The sequence below is a fragment of the Tachypleus tridentatus genome, chromosome 2 (genome assembly GCF_004210375.1).
Source record: "Tachypleus tridentatus isolate NWPU-2018 chromosome 2, ASM421037v1, whole genome shotgun sequence".
Lineage (NCBI taxonomy): Eukaryota > Metazoa > Arthropoda > Merostomata > Xiphosura > Limulidae > Tachypleus > Tachypleus tridentatus.
This window is the reverse complement of record NC_134826.1, coordinates 100749800-100774612: the sequence shown is the minus strand read 5'-3', so window position 1 is coordinate 100774612 and position 24813 is coordinate 100749800. Positions and strand designations below refer to the sequence as shown.

General features: G+C 32.0%; 1 protein-coding gene across 1 annotated transcript in view; it reads right to left on the bottom strand.

The window, feature by feature from the left end:
- Positions 1–21938: 21938 nt before the first annotated feature.
- LOC143244694 (ATP-binding cassette sub-family F member 1) overlaps positions 21939–24813 on the bottom strand; it is a 98817-nt gene continuing 95942 nt past the window's right edge. Inside the window, exon 18 of the mRNA XM_076489809.1 lies at positions 21939–23536. Within this exon, the coding sequence (XP_076345924.1) occupies positions 23346–23536 (191 nt within the window). The 3' untranslated portion in view covers positions 21939–23345. The remainder of the gene's footprint in view (positions 23537–24813) is intronic.

The window sequence follows — 24813 nt, the reverse complement described above, 5'->3', positions numbered from 1 at the left end:
CATGGAATGTGGTGTGACATACACTTACAACTAAATGTTCGGATGTGGTGGAAATGCGCTGTTGAAGAACTGGAACTTGACACCAATACCAAAGGTTACTGTAAATTTGTATTCTCGTGTTTTGTGCGTGCGTGCGTATTTTTAACTAATAAAACAACCTCCTCATGCCATAAGGTAGTTTTTTGTGATTTGTTGTTTTAAATTTTTAACATTATTTGCTTATATTTATCTCGCACACACACACACACACATGCTCATAAACGCACAAGTAACTAAACCATGTTAACATGTGGTATTACCGCTTAGCAAGACAGCATATTTTATTAATAAAATATATAAATTCCTATAAAAAGACGGGACAAAAGTTACCGTACAGTTGGTACTTTACGGCTGGTAAAGCTAGTGGTATTAAAGAAAAATATTACGAAAATAACTGAAACCTTTGTTTTATAATTATGATTAGAAATTAAATACAATCTAAATGAAACACTGTACAGTCATTTTTCACCCTCCTGTATTTTGCTGAGAAAATTACTTCAGATTCTGCAGTTTCACCTAGCAGCTGTATAAATAACTTTATACCATTAGTTAGAATACAGGTTTATAGTCTAGGGGTAATCAACTTATTGTCGTTGGGTTTTCTTTAATGCTTTAACAGGGGAACCAGCGAATAAAAAAAATAGGTTTCTACGTCATTTTTTATGAGTGAAATTCGCGTTTAGGTAAATAAAAAATATTAATGAATGAAACTGTTGTTTATTTATTGTTGTTGTATTTAATAATCAAGTAATTAGATATTATCTAACGTGGAAACTAACTATATATATATATATATATATGTCTTTTCAACATATTTTAAAGCAGATAGTTAACTGGATTCCTTAAACCGTGCTGGAGTTGTTACTGGCAGGATAAAATCACTTAGAAATGTTTATACTTTTTGTTATAACATTGAAATATCTAAATTAGTTTTCATTTGCTAACTTTCTTGGAAACGCTTTTGGATGAAAAGACATATACTAAAATCTATGATTGCGTTTTCAGGTGCATCTAATCGAGCATCAGGTCATCTACTTCATGTGAAACCTTATTAGTTTCACAGTTGTTCCAGAACTATCAGTAAAATCCATAGTAAACAATGATTTCCTGGTTAGACCCAACAGTGACGTACTGGAGAAGTTTGTTATTTGACTCTCTGTAAGCCCCTTTTTACGATACTTTTTTAAATTGGGTCATGCTGAATTACAGTAGGTTATACTGCTTAAGACTAAAGTAATACTTCACATCTAGAAACATTATTCAAAGCTGTCGTTCTTTAATTGTGAAAATATTTTTCAGATGAGGTTAAAGGAATTGGCGATTGAAATATATCAAGGTTTTTATTTAGTTAAGCACAAAGCTGCACATAGGGATATCTGTGCTCTGCCCACTACGTGTACAAAACTTAGTTTTAGTGTTGTAATTTCCTAAACATACTACAGTGCCACTGGGGGAGTGATAGAGGCAAATATATCAAAATAGAATATAAAATGTCCCATAGTATGTCAACAGTGGCAGAACTCGAATCTGAAGGCAGTGTACCTTCTAACAACAGTGATTTTGTCGCTCAAGTATCACATGTAATATGTAAGGATATGGGATTAGCAATGCCATTTGTCAAAGCCACAAAACTAACAGACACGAATGGTCTAAATTTCTTCCTCCCTTCCTCCGACATTTTATCAGTGACTAAATCAACAGCGCTAGTTGATCTAGTCAAAATACGTTAAAAGCTAAACAGAAATGCACTGGATATTGCCTCCTTTTGTTTCAATTTTCTTTTCCTAATTGGACATAACATGACTAAATTTTTTATAAAAATGACAGAAAGGCCTTGATGGTATTGGTGAAGCTTTATCCTGATTTTCAGAAGACTGCAAAATAGAGAAGCTGGATTTTTCAGAAGAATCCTTAACTTTAGTGGATTCAACAGGTACAGAATTTTGCTGAGATGGCTGAATTTCATTTTATGTAAAGCGGTTTTATGTATTAAGAAGCAGCTGTTTCCTATATTGTTCACACTTTTGTCTCATCGAAATAGGTTTTTGTATCGTCACTTGTACAGGGTTTAGATTACTCAGACGTAACTATCGTATTTTCTCGAAACTGCTGTCAATATGCATGGAATTACAGTAAAAGTAAATATTAATTATTGTACTTACTGATGTTACGTATATATGCGACAAACACTAAATTGTATGATTCATATTACCAAAACTTTTATCACCTGGTCCTTGAACTAGTTAGCCAGTTATTGGGAAATAAATGTAGTAGTCCTAATCCTATTATTTTTCTAAATGTGCATAATTTCTCAATTAAGACAATCAGGGCCCGGCATGGCCAAGCGTATTAAGGCGTTTGACTCGTAATTCGAGAGTTGCGGGTTCGAATCCCCGTCGCACCAAACATGCTCGCCCTTTCAGCCGTGGGGGCATTATAATGTGACGATAAATCCCACTATTCGTTAGTAAAAGAGTAGCCCAAGAGTTGGTGGTGGGTGGTGATGACTAGCTGCCTTCCCTCTCGTCTTACACTGCTAAATTAGGGACGGCTGCGCAGATAGCCCTTCAGTAGCTTTGCGCGAAATTAAAAAAACAAACAAACAAGACAGTCAGTGGTTTTGAATATCAAGAACGTTTTGGGACAGTATTAGAAACATAAGTTTTATACATAATTTAGTAATTTATCTACAAAGTGAAATAATTATAAATTATAATACCAGTTATATTATCTTGTATATTTGAAAAACAATTAAGTTTAAATGTAGATAAAGTTTTGTAAGATGTAGAAAAGAAGATGTAATGCTCTTTTCGATGTGACCAATGAGAAGAGATCATTGAATGAAGTATCTCACAGCCCTACATCCCCGAAACAAGCTTATCTTGACGGCAGTGTCCAAACTGATTGTGTCTGACCTTTGAACGCTTAAACTTCCGTTTGATGCGATTTGCAATTAGTGTTTTAACTTTAAACAGTTTGAAAGTTCTAAATAATAGCCTTGATAATCTGTTTGCATATTTTGGTGATAATGTCTCCAAGCTTCAAATTTAGTCATGTGTTGTCAGAAATAACTGTCCATAACGTGAACATGTAACGTATTATAATTTATCTTGGACGAGTCTCTGATTTATTATGCTATGTAAGTTATGTATTACGACTTCAAATAGTTAGGAAATTTTTAAGTTAACTGAAATTCAATATGTGTCAATTTTATGATATTTGGGAACACAATTGATACATACAATTTTCTTTCTTAACACAAATATATTTTAATACACAAACAACAATACAACTTATAATAACGGTTATCATAAATGTACATTCAGTGGCCTCTTTATTAGGTACACCTATATGGTACTGGGTAGGACCCATTTTGCCTACAGAATAGACTTAACTCTTTGTGGCATGGATCCAATAAGGTGCTTGAAACATTCTTTAGGGATTCTGGTCCATGCTGACTCGATAGCAGCAGGCAGTTCCTGCAGATTGGTCAGCCACACATTTATGCTGCGAATCTCCTGTTCCACCTCATTCCAAAGGTGCTCTATCGGATTGAGATCTGGGGACTGTGCAGGTCACTGGAGTACACTGAACTCACTGTCATGTTCATGGAACCAGCTTGAGGAGATAATGCGTGCTTTGTGACATGGCACATTATCCTACTGAAAGTAGCCATTAGAAAATGGGTAGACTGTAGCCATAAAGGGATGCATATGATCAGCAACAACACTGAGGTACGCTGTGGCATTCAAATAATGCTCAATTGGTATTAAGGGGCCTAATGTGCGCCAAGAAAATATTTCCAACACCATTACACAACCACTAACAGCTTGTACTGTTCACACAAGGCAGAATGGATCCAGGTGACGTTTCTCCAATATTCAATCGTCCAGTTTTGGTGATCCTGTACCCGATGCAGCTTCTTCTTACTGTTAGTAGCTGACAGGAGTGGAACCCGGCGTGGTCTTCTGCTCCCATAGCTCATTAACTTCAAGGTTTGGCATGTTGTGTGTTCATAAATGCCCAATTGCAAAAAGTGGTTATTTTAGTATTTGTGGCCTTCCTGTCAGCTTGAACGGGTGTGGTCATTCTCTTCTAGCCTTTCTCATTACAAGGTATTTTCACTCTCAAAACTAACGCTCACTGAATTTTTTTTGGTTTTCACAACATTTTCTGTAAACTCTAGGGGCTGTAGTTCATGAAAATCCCGGGAAGTCAGAAGTTTGTGAGATGCTGGAGCCACCACGTTTGTCATCAAAAATCACTCCATGGTCACTAAGATCACGCATATTCTGCATCTAATGTTTGGTCAAACAACAACTGAGCCTCTTGACCATCTCTGTATGCTTTATATATTGAATTGAAGCCACATGATTCACTGTTTGCGTTAAAGAGCAGGTTACCTAATAAAGTGGCCACTGAGTGTAGGTTTTATAGAAGAGTTTTACAAATTTACAAACTATACTGAGTCTTCTATACGTTCTAGAACTGAATATTTTATCAATGGTCCAGGTCCATGATGAGCAAGTTAATTCTGAGTTGATATAATTTCACCTCCCTTAAGCTAGTTAGCTTGACTGGCCTCATCTCACTTATAAGCTGACTTTTTACTGATGAATATATTTAATGTCTTCATAGAAATACTCATGATCAAAGTTAATTCACTGAAGTTGAATGGTTTGTAATGTTCGAAATTTACAAAAGTTCCTAGTCAAGTATCTGTAGTTTTCTGATGAATAAGCATTTGTTACAATTATAATTTCCGAGGCTTATAGTGTACTCTGTAAAGACCGAAAAATATTCTATTACTGTCTCTTGACGTGTCGATTTATAAACTTCAGGCGAAGTAATAGAAAGTTTAATGGGCAGAAATACTAGCAATCACTTGTATTTTACACTGCCCAACATGACCAGGTGGTTAAAGCACCCAACTCGTAATCTGAGGGTCGTGGGTTCGAATCTCTGTCACAATAAACATGCTCATCCTATCAGCCGTGAGGGCGTTATAATGTAAAGGTCAATCCCATGATTCATTGTTAAAGAGTAGCCCAAGAGTTGATGGTGGGTGATGATGACTAGCTGGTTGCCTTTTCTCTTGTCTTAATTTACACTGCTAAATTAGGGACGGCTAGCGCAGATAGATCTCGTGTAGCTTTGCGTGAAATTCAAACCAAACTAAAAGTATTTTACATACATCATAAATTGTTGATTATTATGCTTGAGAATCTTCTACAAATTTAAATAATAGGCAGAACACACCTAACAATATACATCACATATATCAAAGTGAAACACGCACAGATATTAAAATAAATGTATAAGAATACATCTATTACAGACGTTAGACAGATATCCATTAGTTTTACAGACTAAGATATGACAAATGGAAATTTCTATGTGTATTTCATGATAGACAGTCTGAAAGTTGTAGTATTTTAAATGTTAATAACACTATATAACAAAATTTTTACTTTTTGTTGTTCCTGGGCAGAAAGTGTTATTTCCCAATTGCTTCTGCCTAAAGTAAATGGAAAAGACCTATTTTTCTCTTCATACTTTCCTTTTGTGACCTGGGTAATAAAATTTTAAAATTTACCCATTCTTCAGAACATTCCAGGTAGATTCAGTGCTGAGTAGATGATAGAGAATTTTCTCGAACTCACAAGAATTTTCGAGAACTTTCTAAAATGTTGTAGAACTTACGAGAATTTTCAAGAATCTTTTAGAATTTTCTAGAACTTTCCATAGTAAATATATATACAGGAACTCACCACTTCAGTTTAGTTGTAGCTGCCTAAGTGAACACGTAGAACTATCTGATTTTATCAGATATGGCACCAAGAATCTTGAAACATTCTCCAGACGCACTCTGCTTTCAATACTTGTGGTGGGCGGAGCTCAGATAGTCCTTTGTTCTTAATTTTAAACGAACTAAAGAGGGACGTTTTTATTTTTTAAAATAATTAACAGAAAGTGACATATAGTTTTAAAGCAATAATCTATTATTTCAAACCTGGATTTTCTTTCTTTAAATAGTTGTCTCAATATGTGTGATATCAGTCGCAGTTAGAGTTTGTAATTTTACTAACATCCACAGTTAATAGATAAATAAAAATGCAATATTTCTAAGACATATTTTTACTTCTGTTTGTTACTACGACTTTACTTACTTTAAAAATGACCACGTCAGAAAATTAAGGGATCCGACAGGTTTAATGGTTAGCATTCTCAAACTATGAATCTGAGGGCTTATGATTAGCAGTCTATTGCCGCAAAAACATGCTCCGAACTTTCGGGAACGTAGGTACGCTGTAAAAGTGGTGTTAAAATTCCTCTATTTGGAAAAAGTTGTTGTTTTATGCTGTTCAAAATTCGGGAAGGTCGTGCGCAAATGAACCTTAGTATAGCTTTGGACAAAAATTCTAAAACCAAGAGCAAAAATTAGAAATGTCTATTAGATATTTGTAGTATTTTATCCTTAGTCATAAGTTCAAGTGTATACTAACAAAGAGAAAAACATGTATCAAAACGTTTTTCTAACCTTCTTTGAAGTGTTTCCATTCCATTAAAAGAAATAAAATTTGGATTATGCACTTTGTATCCATGGGTGAAAACAAACGAATTTGAGTTGAATTCTAGCATACAGCATTTCAGTAAAAGTATGTGTGTGTTTTCTTATAGCAAAGCCACATCAGGCTATCTGCTGAGTCCACTATGGGGAAATCGAACTCCTGACTTTAGCGTTGTAAGTCTTTAGATTTACCACTGTACCACCTGGGGACAGTAGAAGTATCTATCAAACATTCTTAGTATATTCAGTAATAAAGAATATCTCGGTGAACACAGTAGTATAATCAATAATTTGAGAACAAATGAATAATAAAATATGTTATAGAACACACTTATAAGAAAAACGAAGTAGGAACAACAATCAAAAGCTTAAAGAGCACAATACTAAACATATCGATGAGCCCAATGATGAGACAACACAGTAATAGAAAACGTTTCAGTAAACAAATCAGTATCTTACAATCGAAATAACATATTAATACCAAAAACAAAGATGCAAAATTAAATATTCTCAGTTCTAGATGTGAAAAATATCCTAAACGTCACTTAATACCAAACAGTTTAGAAAATTCAACAGTTCCTTACATTTTAAGTAGTAAGACAAGAGTTCCTTAAAATATGTAAAATATAGATCACGCAGAAAAAATTATAACTAGAACCCACAATCTCAAACTTTTATCTAATCAGCACCACCCCATTCTCGTTTTAGAGAATACGTTTCTTTGTAACAACCTCTAACTCACACATTAAAGATGGCTCACATGATGAGGTAGTTAGGGCGCTCGACTTAATCTAAGGGTCGCGGGTTCGAATCTCCATCACACTAAACATGCTCCCCCTTTCAGCCATGGGGGCGTTCTAATATTGCGAGTAATCCCCCTATGCGTTGGTAAAAGAGTAGCCCAAGAGTTGGCGGTAAGTGGAGATGACTAGTTGATTTTCCTCTAGTCTTACACTGCTAAATTAGCGACGGCTAGTGGAGATAGACCTGGTGCAACTTTGCGCGAAATAAAAAAACAAACAAAACACATGAAAGATAGCTTAAACAAAAGGAACCACAATTAATTTTGTCATTATTATCCGTAATTCCATTGAAACTAAAAAGAAAATTAAAGTTTTGCGTAAAGAGCTATTTATTTAAATAATATTTATTTTACTATTGCTATTGTTAAAGTAAAAAAATATTTCATCAACAGTTTCTCGATATTTTAAACAATCTGGTAAATGAATACTTTGTGATGGTAAACATAAATATATCTACAGTAATGTTACACATGAAAATTATCATTTCTCCACAATAAACAACTCCTTACAAGTTATATATATATATATTCATTTCACAACTTATTAGTACACATACGTCTGATCGATTGATTGTTTTAGAATTCAGCACAAAGCTACACAATGGGTTATCTGTGCTCTGCCCACCACTGCTATCGAAACCCGGTTTCTACCGGTGGGAGTCCGCAGAAATACAACAGTGTGGCTTTCAATGAATATAAAGAGTAACTAATTGCAATTTCATATTTATTTCAAATTCAATTTTCTGTCATAACAAATATTATTAAGACACATAACACTATTTTATGCTAGCCACGCTTTTAAATATTTGATTATGTTATTAAACTGAATTATTATTGTGATTTATATAAACTCTGCCAAACACATTTTGAAAACAAGCTATCTTACGCTATAAACAAAGTATGTTAATGGTACTTAAAAATAATTTTATTTGACTAAACAATGGAATTTCATTGTTCAATAGAAGTTATCAATAACCTCCATTTAAAGCAAGCTGCCAACATGTATCAAAACGAACAACTAACCAAATAAATATAACTAGATTGATATATATTTTTTTCGAGTTAAGTATTTACAAAGTCATAAATAAAAATGATAAGAACTAGAATGTAGTTATTCGTCAGCTCAGCCCTAGCAACAGACGTGTTCTAGTGTCTGTTATAACCCTCAGACACTGGTATCGCTTTGTTGTTCAACAGCCACAATAACTATGTTTCTTACACTAATGATTTTAGAGTTGTGTAGCTAAGACAACATAACTGATCTTGTTATTTGTCATATGAATTAATGCTACCCTTACGTCATGATTTGTGTATCAAACAGTTTTATCTTTCATTGAGTAATAGATTTAGCAAATTCAGTCTTTTGCTTAATTCCTAACAAAGCCAGAATTTAGGTATAAACCAACAATGATGATGTAATGTGGCCAATAAACAAAGTATTTATCATGCTATAAGGATAATCATTAAGTTTTTTGGTAGTCTGCTTTTTTTATATAGCAAGAAACAGAATATATAAGATATATATATATATAATGCCTAAATATTTTATGAGTTCTAACAAGCTTCGATATTTTTTTCAATTTTATTTTGTTCGTTGCCTACCATATAGCTCTCGACTTTTGTCAATATAATGGGTAGTTTAACTGGCTTTACATTAAAAGAAACTAACTGTTAAGGAAACTCTAGTCATTAGAAGATTTAGTGTTTATAAAGTCGAAACGTTCGCAATGAATGAATTCCTTTGCTTAACAAAATGTAAAAAAAAATTAAATCTTTCAACTTTCCGTAAAAAACTCATTGTTTTTTGTCTTGTGTACGAAAGTCACTAATGGTTATACTTACGATGCATATGAAGGCATTTAGGTGGAGTTATATTTGAAGTAAAATTTATTTATTTTTTAGGAAGCGTTGATATTTTTATTACTAGAGTAACATTTTTATTAGAAACATTACTTGTAAAGAGTAACATGAACAGAGGTGATACGAATCTTCCAGAATATTTCTATGTAAATACAAAAACACAAAGCTTTAAACATCTAATCTTAAATATTTTGGTAAAATAAAGTTATTTTCTTATTATTTCTTCTTTTATATATCTATTTTATTGCATGCATAGTCTATCAGATTGTTAGACAAATCTAACACTATGATACATTATGCATGCAATTAAATATAGAGTGTTAAACAAGTCTCATCCATTGCTTCTATATCATGTTATATTGCCAAAACGTGTAGGTGCATTTCATATGTTTTTACTATTACCATTTGACCACTTTTTTAAATAATATTGTTTTACACAATTCTTAGTCTCCGTCAATGTTAACAAAGTTACACATTAGCTATCTGAAAGGTTGTTATAAGTGCAATGAGTTCGTAAAATTATTCCCTGCATTTGTATTTTGATTTTCATAATTTTACTTCAATCAATCTACTACTGCATATAATAGATTTTCTTTATCTTCCTAGGCATGAAGGTTTAATTTACTAGATGAAAAATAAATAATTTGGTTATCTGAAATCTTCATTTATGTCTTTTTTATTCTATTTAAGGTACATGCCAAAGTTTACCTTCTTAAGTGATCCTCGATTACTCGTTGAATTGTGAACCGGCAATATGTGTTATCTATATTAGGTTGAATGATAACAAAATAATTCCACATTTAATATGGTTATTCTTAGTAGTGTTGAATTTTATGTTTTGTGTATGTGTGGATATGTTGCATATGGTATTGTCTAAAAGATTGGATAGAGCTGCATTCTTTAAGAGAACACTACAGTTTATGTGGTTCACTTCCTTGTGTATAATTTGTTGTTTTTATATCCATTTTGTAGGTTGTGTCATGTCTAATAGTATAAAGTAACTTCTTAATTCACGCTTATTTAGAAAACAAAAAGAAATAAAAAGCAATTTACTACTGCTTCAAACGCAGTCGAAATATCAACAGTAATAATGATGTGAAATATTAAAGACATTGTAGTTAATGTTTATAAGAAAAAATAAGAAAACAGCCATTTTGTGAAAACTATCAAAATTTCAGTTCACCAAACAAAAGCATTATTCAAAGCATTAATCCAATATTTTTGGTATGAAAGGTTGAAGGTATACTGCAGAAACTTAACAGTTCAAGTTTCCTAAACTAAACACGTGGTGCAATTGATCCACAATACACGTCACTAAAACAAATTAAATCATTCAGTATCAAACAGTCTCCCGCTAGTACAGCGCTAAGTCTACGAATTTCCAACGCTAAAATCAGGGGTTCGATTCCTCTCTGTGGCTTCAGCAAATAGCCCAAAGTGGCTTTGCTATAAGTAAACACACACACACACACACATAGTATAAAACAGAAATGTAACAGGCACTGTCCTTGTTTTTAAATTAATAGCTACAGGAAACCATACCATTTATACAAATGACAAGTCAGTAGTGTAAATGTTTCAGCTGTTTATTCGATAAATCCCATCAAAAATGTCTTAGAAATAAAATATGCAGATGATCATTCAATTAAGTCAGAGACACAAACCTATGGTTCAGAAGAAGAAAATAGCAGGGAAGATTTTGAGAAAAGAACAATATATTGCACTTTTATACTTTTGACATGTGTTGCAATTTTTGTATTAATTTTTAATATAAAAATAAAATGTTTCTATAACATCTTGGATACTAACTATGTTTTACCGCAGAGCATACAGTACTATTTTCAAAATGGAAAGTAATTTAGAATTATATTAGTATTAAAACTGATAATTTTATTATATGAATTTTAATTGTACAAGTATACATCTAACTCAAGTAATGAGTAAATTCAAGCTAACCAAAATATAAAATATTTTGCAATTATCTAATTACACTAGTAAAATAAATAGAGAATAAAAATTAAAGTGACAATATTTTTATTAAGACAAGGCACGAATAGTGTTATTAGATTATCTCAATGACGTCTATGGCTTAACGTTTATGCAGCATAAATGTAAGTTGATTGACTATGTGACCTGACATGCATATTTCACTTTTATATAAAACTGAATAATACAGAATGTGTTTGCAGTAAGTGGTTTGAACAAAGCTAGATAGTTTAAAGAGACATAGAGAGATAATAAAATATTTCATGATTCTATCAAAGACATCTGGCTGTTCTCATACTAAGATGAATAAGTCAGATGGAAAGAGCCAAAACCCAAAACAGATTGTTATAGATTCGCTACAACTGTCGAAAAGTGTGGTTGGTAGCATGTAAACTCGCTCTGATGCCATTAATATAGTTGGTCAGAGATAAGGACAGGGTACAGACTAAGTAAGAAATCATTATATGATGATATGAGCTCGATAACAAAAGGCACATTTTCCTACCGAACAAATTTCACTAACCGAACAAACAGTAACTGGAAGACAAACAATCATGCCAGTAGCCAAAAACAGCCAGTCCTTAGTAGTGTCAAGAATGGGTGTATTGTTCAAATATGTCTCTCTTACAGTTGAATTACACGTAACATTTCAGCCAGATATGCGACATGTCATTTGAAGAAGGTTCGGGATTAATTCAAACCACAATTTTTTTAGAGAAAAATACGTAGCGTTGTTGACAAAGTAGTTTAAACAGAGAAAGGTAATAATGTTCACAATGCATTTTATCTGAAATTAAATGTTGGTAAAAGTTACGTATGATACAGGTTTACTGTTGAACGTACATAAGACTTATCATGTATGGCTGTTGTTGGCAAGAGCTTTCTTTGTATGAATGATAGCAAGCTTGCACCTAAACCGCGCTTAACTGTTTAGCAGCTTCTTGGAAGAAAGGGATATTGATACAATTTTAGAACAAAAGGTATTTTATATCTATAATATACAATACTCTGATTTTGAGCAGTATTTAAAGTCGAAGGATTTCAAATATTTTAAAACGAACAAAATGTCAATTTTAATGGAACAAAAGTGACACTGTCCTATTTTAAATATTCAACTTATTGATCGCACCTTAATAAATATTTGTTTTCAAATTCTATGCAAGACAGATGTCCCTAGTTTTTAACCATTACACTAGATGGGAGGGGGTATCTACTCAACAGGACCTATTGCCAAGTATTGGGCTTTTGTTATTAGCAACTACGATCCAAAAATACGGGCCACATTTTTGCAGCAACAGACCGTAAACTGTAAATTCCCGGATTCGCTGTCCAGGGCGTGTCATTTAGTTGGTAATCCCGACTCTTAAAGACAAAAACTGTATTACTATTTTTATTCTAATCTTAAACTTGTTATGGGTAAGAAAAGAAGAAAACAAAGTAATAGCTATAGTATAGTGTCTTCTGTGTGAAAGCTATTTAATTTTCCGTCTGAGATATTTCTAGAAATGACAAACTCTTCTTAAATAATAAATAGCTCTGGAAAGTAGATCGAAACTGTATGTAGTTCGTGTTGTAGAAGATAACATTTATAAACTATACGTGTGATTTGGGACGAATTCTCCATCAATGTATGCACATTGTAATTCAATTTCATCGCAATGTGTGTTTGTGTTTATAGGAAAAATGTCACATCAGTAATAAAATATAGTAAAATATCACAAAATGCGCTAAGCTTAGGACGTATTATTTTTAACGACATTATATTTAAAACAGTGAATAATGTTGAACAGTAAATATCATACATTTAAAGATGAAATCATCGAAACAGTATCTCACCTTATACGATACTACATCTGTAAAATAATCGTTACAAACATAACGTTCTCAAATAAATTCAGTGTTAACAACATGTTCTGAACAGAAAATATACCAATATATATGCAAAAAACGGCTCGTTTGGGTTGAGAAAATATTTTACATAGAAGAGCGAACAACGTTTCGACCTTCTTTGGTCATCGTCAGGTTCTACAAGTGGGTTTTCTCGACATCACTGAGAAAATAAACCATTTAATACTCAGATTACTTACAACAGATGCCCATTATCATTTTCATCACTAAACCTGCTAACAACTAGTTTTATATTTTTTGTAAGTTGTAGTATGTTCTTATTTAATTGGCCCGGCATAGCCAAGCGGCATAGTGCGACGTATTGAGGCGCGGGTTTGCATCCCATCGCGCCAAACATGCTCGCCCTTTCAGCCGTGGGCCGTTTCGTTGGTAAAGAGTAGCCAAGAGTCGGCGGTGGGTGCTGATGACTAGCTGCCTTCCCTCTAGTCTTACACTGCTAAATTAGGGACGGCTAGCACTGATAGCCCTCAAGTAGCTTTGTGCGAAATTAAAAAAAAACACTAACAATCTTGATTTAAATATCTAATATTTTGATTTTTATTGTTCTAATTCTATTTATACATATAGTAACAACATTTGTTTTTCTACAAGTATTTAATGTTTAACTTTTTAAGTGGTTTAGTTTGGTTTTTCAATTTCGCGCAAAGCTATACTAGGGTTATCTGCTCTAGCCGTCCCTAATTTAGTACTGTAAGACTAGAGGGAAGACAGCTAGTCATCACCACCCACTGTCAACTCTTGGGCTACTCGTTTACCAACGAATAGTGGAATTGACCGTAACTTATAAAAGCCCCTGTGGCTGAAAGAGCGAGCATTTTTGGTGAGACGGAGATTTGAACTCGCGACAATCGGTTTTGGAGTCGAGAGCCTTAACTACCTAGCTGTGCCGGGCTGCCTTTTTAAATGAAACTGTGATTGTGATAAAAACTTTTCAGAGCTGACGATTACACGTTAGTGAATTCTATTGATCTTAATCACCGGCTGATGATTCGCTCATTAATTATTTGCATGATCATCAAACTTTTCCACCCTTTGGGGTCGCTTTGTGGAACTACCACTCTATGACAGTTGCGCCTTCTGGTGCCGATAATGTAACAGTTATATAAACTTAGAGGTGACAGTATTCTTTTATTGCCTAATCACCACAAGAACTACTAAGATATTTATGAAGAATTTTGATTCCTACAGTTCATTGAATATAATTCATTACAACTTTCTTGATAGTTTCAAACAAGTTGTTGCATATAAATGTATTGACTTTGGTGCCGATAATAGAATGCATAAGTTATACTATATAATACATTATAGAGCTTCACCATGTCATTAACATCCAGTTATATTGTATAAGACAACCAAATATATTGAAATTAGCACTGACGCATAATTTCTGATACAGAAGTCTCTATTATAAACCTGACATATTAAAAGCGTTGCTTTCCATCATATATCAGGTCATCCATTAAGTAACGTCCGATGTCAATTCGGAAAAAGAGAAAATATTTCAAATCGTTTTAATGTTACTTAATTAATAATGTGTGTTCCATTATTATTAATTGCTTCCTGCCAACGATTCACAAGCTTTTGTATGCCACTTTTATAAAATTTTGGGGCTTGAACGAAAAGAATTTAGAGAGAGTAGTTTTGACATCTTCATGTATTCCAAGCTCTTTTCCATGAAAATAGTTCTGCAAAGTTCGGAATAGATGATAATCAGATGGGGCAAGGTCTGGAGAATAAGGAGGATATAAAAGGTTTTCCAGTCTTCCCCTTCATCTTTGCATGTGATTCTTGCTGTATGGGACCATGCATTATCCTGATGTAACACAACACCTTTACGATTGATCAAAGGAGGCCTCTTTTCTTCCAGTGCAACATTCAAGTGCTAAACGTTGACAATAAAAGCGTGACGTTATCATCACATTGAGTGGAAGCAACTCAAAGTGGTTCACACCAACAATATCCCACCAAACTCTTGACAAGACTTTCCTAGGGTGGAGGTCCATTAGATAACCGCCTTTATCTAATCCCAAATAATTCTTAACAGAGATGACACCATAAGTTTCAGTAAGTCAAAATAATAACTTAAACGCAACACAATGATTATTGTAAAATACTGAAATACAACCTTCTTCCATTAATAAAGACTTTCTTGCTCTATATTTTCATATAATACACTTAAAGCTTTACCTTTTGTGAGACTTTCTCTTAATAACTGTCTCACTAACAAAAGAATTCACAAATTCTACCTTCAGCTCATAATCAACCAGGCCATTAGGTTCCCATTGCGATATTAACACTGAAATATTTCTTAGTTAAAAAATTCTGAAGACTTTTTGATGTGTATTATTAAACTTGGTTTACTAATTCTACTTTCACAACAAGCTTGTACAAATAACTAGATTATCTATTAACTGCTTAAACCAATATAAGTTTCATTACTCACTTTTCTATATTAACATAAAATGTTAATATCTAACCTTCGAGATGCTGACATAAATAGTTATAAACGAAATTATCATACTACAATGACTAACCAACTGTTTAAATACGTGTACGATGCAACTCACCTTATTTGAAATAATCCACTAGATGTAAAACCATACTCTTATGTGTATAATTCAAACTCAAATCTTCAGAGTAGCTGTTTTGTCTCTATTGAAGTCCTAAATGACTTAGTTATAATAATTTTTTTCTCTTCTCGTCAGCTTCTCACCAATCTGTCGATTTGTGGTATCAACAACATCTAAAGATATTCTATCACTTTCTTTTATTTCTTCTGTAGCAAAGTATAAAGAATAATTGAGAGTACTCAAAAAGTTAATTTCTCTTCATCCCACTTATGATTACATTTGTGGTTTGCTAAATGGATTACGAAAGAAAAACTTGGCCTGGACCTCTTGTTGAAATCATTACGAACACATAGGATGCAAAGGCGGCGATCAATGAATGATCAAGTTGTGACCAGCTAGACACTAGCTCGAAAGAAACGAGTCATATGGTCCTAACTTTAATTTACTAAATTTGTTAATTTTACTGAAATGACCTTATTCGATGTGACATGAACCCATAGATCCAGTGCCATAAAATGTGGGAAAAAGTGGAGTGCCTCGAAAAAATTACTTTCACTGTTTAGGCACTAACTAATTTACCTGAACAGTGTCCTTCCTGTGTACCTAGATGGAGGAAGATACACACGTTACTAAAATGTATTCCTCATTAATTATTTGTTGTGATATAATTAAAAGGGAACATGTATATTTTCCATGATTTTGGTGGTGTTGCTAAAGATGAAATTTTTCTTAATAAAACGAAACCAAGGGCGCTAACACAATAACAGGTGGAACTTGTTCAAAATCCGTATTACTAAGTCTCCATGAATATCTTATCATAGAGTGTGTTATCGCATTATTGTGGTCTAGATTTAATGATATTCCAAGTAAAACCATTATTTTAATGAAACAAATCTTGCAATTTTCTTACACATGTTACTTTTTGTTGTGTATCGGAATTAATCTAGATCCAGGAATCAGCAATCTCCGGTCATTAGTTTCATCTCTGTCAGATATATAACTTTATTCTTCACTTATTTTTACATGAAATATCAAAGCTGAATTTTTTAAATTGATTAGTAAAACATATCTTTTTTAATCACTCTCCAAGCGTTATCTTTATTTTATTTTACTAAAACACCTAAGCATATCTGTTTAAAAACACACATACATTTAGCCATTTCAAAATTAAAATATCACTAACACCTTTTAACACACACTCTTGCCATCGACTACATTGCAACGGAAATGAGACGCTCACAACAGTAGTACACACAGAGAAATAAATAATTTCGGGACAACCGGATGACCTCCATAATGTCACTAATCGCTCTCTCTCTATATATATATATCACGTGTTCGATCACACTACTACTCCCATTTTGCCCCTGAAGAAGAAAGGCCCACCTTTCGAAAGTGCTCAGGGTTATAGGGTTTCTATTTCATTTTTAGCAAGACTTCTTGGACCTACGTGTCTGTAGAACATCATGTAATGGAATTGTGTAGAATGTACTGCTATCTCTTGACCAAAAACGTAACTTTAACGGAATTGTGTAGAATTTAGCGTTATCTAATGGTCAATAAAGTCTTTATTGGAATTATGTATATTTTAGAGCCATCTTTTAATCTAGAAAATAGCTTTAATGCAAATAAGGTAGAATTTCCCGCTATCTCTCGGCCAAAAATATAACTTTATTGTAATTTAAACAAGGGAAATATTATAGTCAATAATTTACATACCTTTACAATTACATTATGTAACACAAATTTTGTTCCTGGATAATATTTGTCATTTCTTAATTGATTATGCTTTAAAAGTACAGAAAATGGCTATTATTCCCTTCAAACTTTTTTTTGTGACCTGTATAATGAAATTTAGAAATTAACCTATTTTCTATGTAAAAACGGGTAAATTTGCACATTTTCTTTTACATTAGGTCTGAATAAAACAACATATGAATCAAGATTTATATGTATTTATACTAAAGTTGTACAAAATATTTGGAAGTGAGTAGTTTTTCGAAACTTGCGACTGTAATGTAAATCACTTTCACGAATCAGCCCCCTAATATAATCTCCCATCATGTTTTCGTTATACGCTCCCACGTCACCAAGTACAGTTTGAAGAGAAAAATAGGTTTTTCCATTTACTTTAAGCATAAGCAATTGGGAAATAATACTTTCTACCCAGGAACAAGAAAAAGTATAAATTTTTTTTACATAGTGTTATTCGTCATTTTGTGTAAAATACATTACTAATGCATAAGTTCTAAAATTGTTGCTTACAAATTTAATCATACTCTTGCTGTTTCTTGAGCAGGATAGTGTTACAATTATTTAATTTACTTAGATAAGTAAAACAATCTATTTTAATCATATCAACTTTACAGTGTTCTCTTACATACATTTTCCAAACGTGAATGGTTTTTCTTTAGACAGATAATGCTACTAAAGTTCTATAGATGGATGATCGTACCAGACGAACTGTGCATGCTTTAAAACGACATGCAGTCCATAAAATTGTATACGGATTTCAAATTATGCTTATATTTTTCGTTTACATGTCTTTCTATAGGAGGATAATGTAACTATACGTAAATCATGCAATGAACAGAAATGTTAGTGTAATAATCAGGATTATTGATTAATCAACAGTATTTTACCTTATTTTCTGCCACACTTCTTACAATTCCTGAAGATAGGTGCTTATTTTCGTGTTTAGCTTTACAAGACATTAAACTTTAAAGTATCAAAATTGTCAAATTCATTTTACTAGAACTAAATATAATAAATGAATGACTTACTGTTCATCCAATCATTTTACTATTATAGAAACTATTTAAGACTAATGTCACACTTTCTGAAATATTTATTAACAAACTTTCAAGCTATTTTACTATTTGTCCCACAGTGGCTCAGTAATGTGTGCGCAAGCTTATAACATTCGAAAAGTAGATTTCAATACTTGCAGTGGGCAGCATACAGATAACCCATTGTGAACCTGTTTACTTGATTGGGAAATAAAACCAAAAACAATCACTACTGTTTACATAAACCCTTTAGTTTATGAAATGGTAAATGAGGTTTTATACAAATTATTTCCGTATTATTATCTGCTTACTTCAATACGATATTAAAAATAGTTTCTATAGCCAGCGACATTAAACTGTGCCCGAACATTGGCTCGGAAAACGTTTCTCAATGAAAGGTCGATACAACTATACTTTTAAATATTTAATATACATACTTACGATTTGAAAACATCAATATGTGAAAGTTATTTTAATTTTGCACAAAGTTACACGAGGACCAGCCATCCCTAATTTAGCAGTGTAGGATACAGGGAAGGCAGATAGTCATTATCACCTACCGCCAACTGTTGGGCTACTCTTTTACCAGCGAATAATGGGACTGATCGTAACATTATAACGCTCCCACGGCTGATAGGACGTGCAATTTTAGTGTGACAGGGATTCGAACTTGCAATCCTCAGATTACGAGTCGAGCACTCTAACCACATGACCATATCGGGTCACGAAAGATATGACATTTATGATTTCATTATACAATGCAATAAATTATATTTGTACGTAAGAGAGTAAAATATTTTAAAGTAAAGACTTAGAAAACAGCAAAGGGAGCACCGAAAAGTAAGGAAACAAGGTAGGAATAGGCGATAACGTTACACCTTGTGGTTTTTTTACACAGTACAATCTCAAAATTAGTATGATCTTCGTTCCTCCATTTCTATTTCATGTTTCTTGTTTATTGCTCCAATTAAATGAAAGTATATACCTAAGCATCTCTGTCATAAACTTTGTTTTAGCAGCAAAATACAGATACGTACATGTTATCAAATTAAGTCACCCTAAGGAAATGCATGACATGATTGTGGGGATGTTTGATGTTGTTTCATAGTTTTTGGTACTGTTTCGAGAGCGACTAGGTTCTAGGCCAGACCTTCGCCTAGTTTTTCTTATAGCTGTCTCTTTACTTCTTGGTTTTTTCTGATATCTTTGTTATGGTTTTCCTTCTATCTAGCCAGACCGACTTTTTTTTTTTGCCGAATTAATGACTAAGGCTTATTTCGCATATTCAGCAGTACTGTTTCTACTTGCATCTCTATACTTGCAGTAATGTTTTCGTTGCTGGGATAAAGATTTTTCAAGATTATCAAAATGAGATTTTCTCCTTTTTTCCCACTTGGTTTCTTGAAATACATATTTAAAAAAATTGCACTGTTTTAAGTATGATAGCCTACAGCCAACCAGAATCACCTTTCATTGGAGATTCCATTTATTTCAGCCTTAACAGAAAACTATTTACACCAATACTGACACAGAGTTCTCTAAATTTATCAAGGGAAGGGTAATAATAAAGTGTTGTGGTTGAAAACTAGGTTAATGTACTTGTATTTATCCATCTCATTCACAAATTAATTGCATAGATATGTACAAATTAAATGAGGATAAAATACAGATGTCTCCATACATTCTAGATGTTTCAGTTAACACAAAACAATATTTTTATCCAAAGTACAATATCAACACTATTTTTACAAACTAAAGAGAACTGAATTCATGGGTAGAGAAAAGTTTTTAATAACACTGACAGTACCGTTAGCTTTTGAGGAAATTGAAAGTTCATACATTGACTAACAACTGAGAACTTTCTCTAATGTGTTGAACCTTCATACTCCAACGTAGATGGTTTTGAACACTTTTTGATGATTAGGTGATGTAGTTTGTAAGAAATCAGTAAATTGGTAGTATGTGATTTTAGTTTAGTTTCTCCATGCTTAATGCAATATACGATTTGCTTTCAATTTTAAACATACATTATCAACAAAAGTTTATAAACAGTACAATTTACCCATTTTTTAAGAAAACATTTAACAATGCTGTGAGACATACTGTCAAATGATAGATTCTATCCGTGTTCACTTCTCTATTAGATATATATTATTTGGAGCCTCTACAGTGATATCCTTCTAGCAAATCCTACTAGTTATTATAACCAGTATTAATTCTATTGTTCATTACTTTTTTCATATGCCAAGTATCATTTATTAATTTATATGTTGTGCTAATTATAAAAACAAAATGTGGAGCATTTTATCAAAATTAAAAATGTTTCTAGGATAGAAAATTGAATTTGATGTGTATGTCAGTTTCTCTGTTTCACATGTAAATTCCTCTAGTTGGTGGCCTGCATGCTTATTCCACTGCATACATGGCTTGTTATTAAATTATTTGTAGCTTTCAGAAAGTCTAACCCAATGACCAGCCCTCTTGGACTCATCTGTTACAAGTTTCCATAATTAACATAATAATATGCATTTATTCATATGAGAGTTTTAGAGATTTAATTGTTATAAGAACATTAGCTAGCTTGGAAACATTTATACCATTGCACATTATTCCCCTGATTGATTATATATCTGCACATAAGTACATAAAATTTAGCTGTAACAAAACAATCCAATCAATTTTTTCAGTTAATAACTTCTTATTCAAACACAAAGTTTGAAAAATTAAAATGTGCAAAGGAATATATGAAGTAAAACTTCTAAATACAATATGTTGTAAAATTAAATGTTGCATTGCAATGGTTTGATATTTATCAGTAGCTCAACTTTTAAATACAATAAAAAGCAGAAAAAACTATATATAATTAGACCTTTTGTTGTTTTTTTTAAAACAGCTGGCCAAGGAAGAATGGTTAAACATGAAACGAAAAACAGCAGCTGAGACATTACTGGTTTGATAGTTTAATACAATTTCATGCAATTGAGACTATTCCTTAACTTTTGTTGTTTTATTTTTTCCTATTTTTTAGGTTTCGTTTCATATTATTGTTTATATACCATTTAAAAACGTATTAATGATATACTTTATTTTCATACTTTCCATTTATTATCATATATTTAATTTTCTCTTTTATGATTACTAATTTTAATTCCTAATAAAACTCGTATAATTTGTTCTATCAGTGCCTCTTTAGTGGCAAAGGAAAATACTTAGTTCTCTCAAGGAAATGGACTGATTTTCAAAATAACTTAATTTGTGAATCAGTGTTTGTAAAGGAACTACTAGAAACCACTAGAAACCACATCTAGTCCTTATTACTACAAAAGTTACTTGATACATTTTTAAAATTATTTTAAGTATGTTTTTCCCAATATTCCTTTGAATTAGGCAATCAAAATAAAAGTTTAAAAAAATTGAATCAATGCATTAATATTTATTTCTTTTTGTTTATTGTTTACATATTTAACTAATAGTCTTAGTATCATATATCTTGAATAAATGCACCTTCTGTCTTCTTGTCCCACTTACTTTACATTTGGTTTAAACCAGAATTATAAATATATTCAAATTACAGAGTGGTATTGTTCAGCTAAACACTAATATCCTGTCTTGTCCCACCTCTTCTTGACTTAAAACTGTCAATTTAACTTTCAGCTTCTGTTTTGGAAAATGGATTGTAAAAAACCATACACAATGAATGTTAACATTCAATGTCATCATTTCTTAACTGTGATAAATCATTTGGGTGTTTATAATAGTTTCAAAATAAAAGTATGGCTCCTGCACCTTACAATCATACATTGGCATTAAGGTAATAAATAATGTACAATTTATTGAATCAAAAGTTAATTCAATATTTTACTAAGTACCTGCTTTAATTATAGACCCTTTATTAACTGTAAATAATTAGCCATGACATAATCTCAAAGTATGTTTTCAAAAACAATGCTACAATTTCAATATACTAATTTTATGTGTATGGATGAATTTCTAACCAAAATACCTATTCACAGAAAAGACTTAAATCATTGCTTTGACAGAAATATGGTCAAGTAGAGTATTCTTCTCTGAAAATAAAATATTTGCTATTTTTCTAACTGTAAGATTAGCATAAATTAGTGATTAAAATAAAACCTTTTTTCTCACACCATTAGTCACCACTATGACAGCTTCTTAATGTTAAAGTATAATTTTTCAGTATATTTACTCTCTTCAGGTTGACACTACATTTTACATACAAAATTCAACTTTAACTATTATTAATCTGAGTTTATTATCTCAAGTAAGTCAAAATGTAATACAGTAATTTTTGTATTAACTAGCCATAACTTGCATTACACAACCAAAGATACAAAACTCAAACTTTTCAAGAAATATGATCCAGTTGATTAAAACAAGAGAAAGTTATTGTATAAGAACTCCAAGGTAAATTTATACATTTTGACATGATGATATTGTTTGTTTCATACAGCTTTCTTCATTACAATGCAAAGTGCTTTCAACAGACATTACTTTTATAAGGTCAATAAGACTGTAAACAGAAGCTTATTACTCAAAATTAATTAATAAAATAATCACGTAAGTCTGCATAAGCTTGTTAACCTATCTGGTTGAAAAATCTTATTTGTTAGAAATTTAAATAATACTGTTCACTAATTTAATGAATGTGTACAACTGAAACCTAAAATAAAAATGTCGAGCCTTTTATTTTAATTTGAAATAAAAATTCCACAAAGTATTTAAACACTGAGCTTATGACAGGAGTGTCCATCAAAATAGATGTCAATATTTTCAGTAAAAGAAATAAAATCAATCAGTAGTTAATTTGCAGCCATAGCTTGTTGAGCAGCTATACTAGGGTTGTTCACAATTTCTCCAAGTGACTCAAGGAGTTCACATCTATAATCATCAAAATCTCCATCAATTTCACTAATGTTTTGATCTTCAATAACCAACAGTTGGCAGTTTGTTTCACGAATCAATCGTTCATCATGGCTCACAATCACAACACCTAAAAACAACAATGTAATTTAACCAAAAACACAAAAAAACTTTCCGTCAAATATTTAATTTCTTATGATGAGTACTAGTTTGTATGTATTATATATGCTCTTGCTAAACATAAAACAGAAAAGATTATTTTTTACTGAAATATATGTAAAAACAGATGCTGCTGCAATCACTTTGACATTTTATAACAAACATAACTGAACTTATCTATGTTTCAGGTTTTATGTTTGTGCAGGAAGTACAGGTAAATTCCGACTCCATATCATATCAAGCAAAAGTTTCTTATTATATCTTGTGATCAATACTTTGGTAAACTAATGGTCACTTATAACACCAACTTTCCCTATTAATATTCTAAAGACCTTCCCATGTATTTTCAGTTTCAATAACAAAGTACACAACTAGTTTATTTTCACAATGTTAGTAAATTCTGTCTATTTTCAACTGTCAAATTTTGTTTCTCAACTGCTTCAATTTTTATATATTTTGTGACATTTTGAAGCTGTTTTTGATTATCTATTCCACATATATTAAACATGATAAAATAGTAGTAGCATCACTGTACTACAATATTAAAATGACTGTGAAACAACAATATTCTATATGTTGTTAAAAGCACTTACAAAAGTCTTGAGAAATAGAACATTAAAAGCAGTATAATAAATTATTGTACTGTTAGTCCTCATGAAGTTGCCATGACAAACTAATTGAAAAAAAAGGGTTTTCTATTGTATTTAGAAAGTAGTTTGCTTTTCAACTATACTGCAAAAATGTCTAATTCACTCCAGTTTTTTATAGCTCATAAATACCATGTATCTATCACACTATTCCACAAACAGTTGACAAAGCTACTATGTACTGTGTCAAGAGCAGGTTACTTGTCAAAATGTAAAACAGAGAACCCACCTATTTCTCATGGATCTGCAGCTTGGAACTATTTTGTTTGAAGTTTTAGATTCAAAACAAAGTAAAAAACTAATTTTTTGGAAACATTTTGTAAAATTTTTGAGGTGGAAGTCAATCATAAAATAGAAATAATGTCAAACAATTAAAGGGCAAAAGAGATAACAAGAGCTACTAGATTCTTTATAGTTAAAGATGCGAGAGAAATTTCAATAGTGGATAATCCTGACAGTAGGTCTGTGTTTAAGAATTTTGAACCAAGATAAAACAAACCTTCTAAAACGTTTTAGTAATCTAAGACCTGTAGAGAAAAGAACAAATTTGACAATCAACAGAAAGGTGTTTCTTCTACTGCCCTTACCAGAGTGGGATATT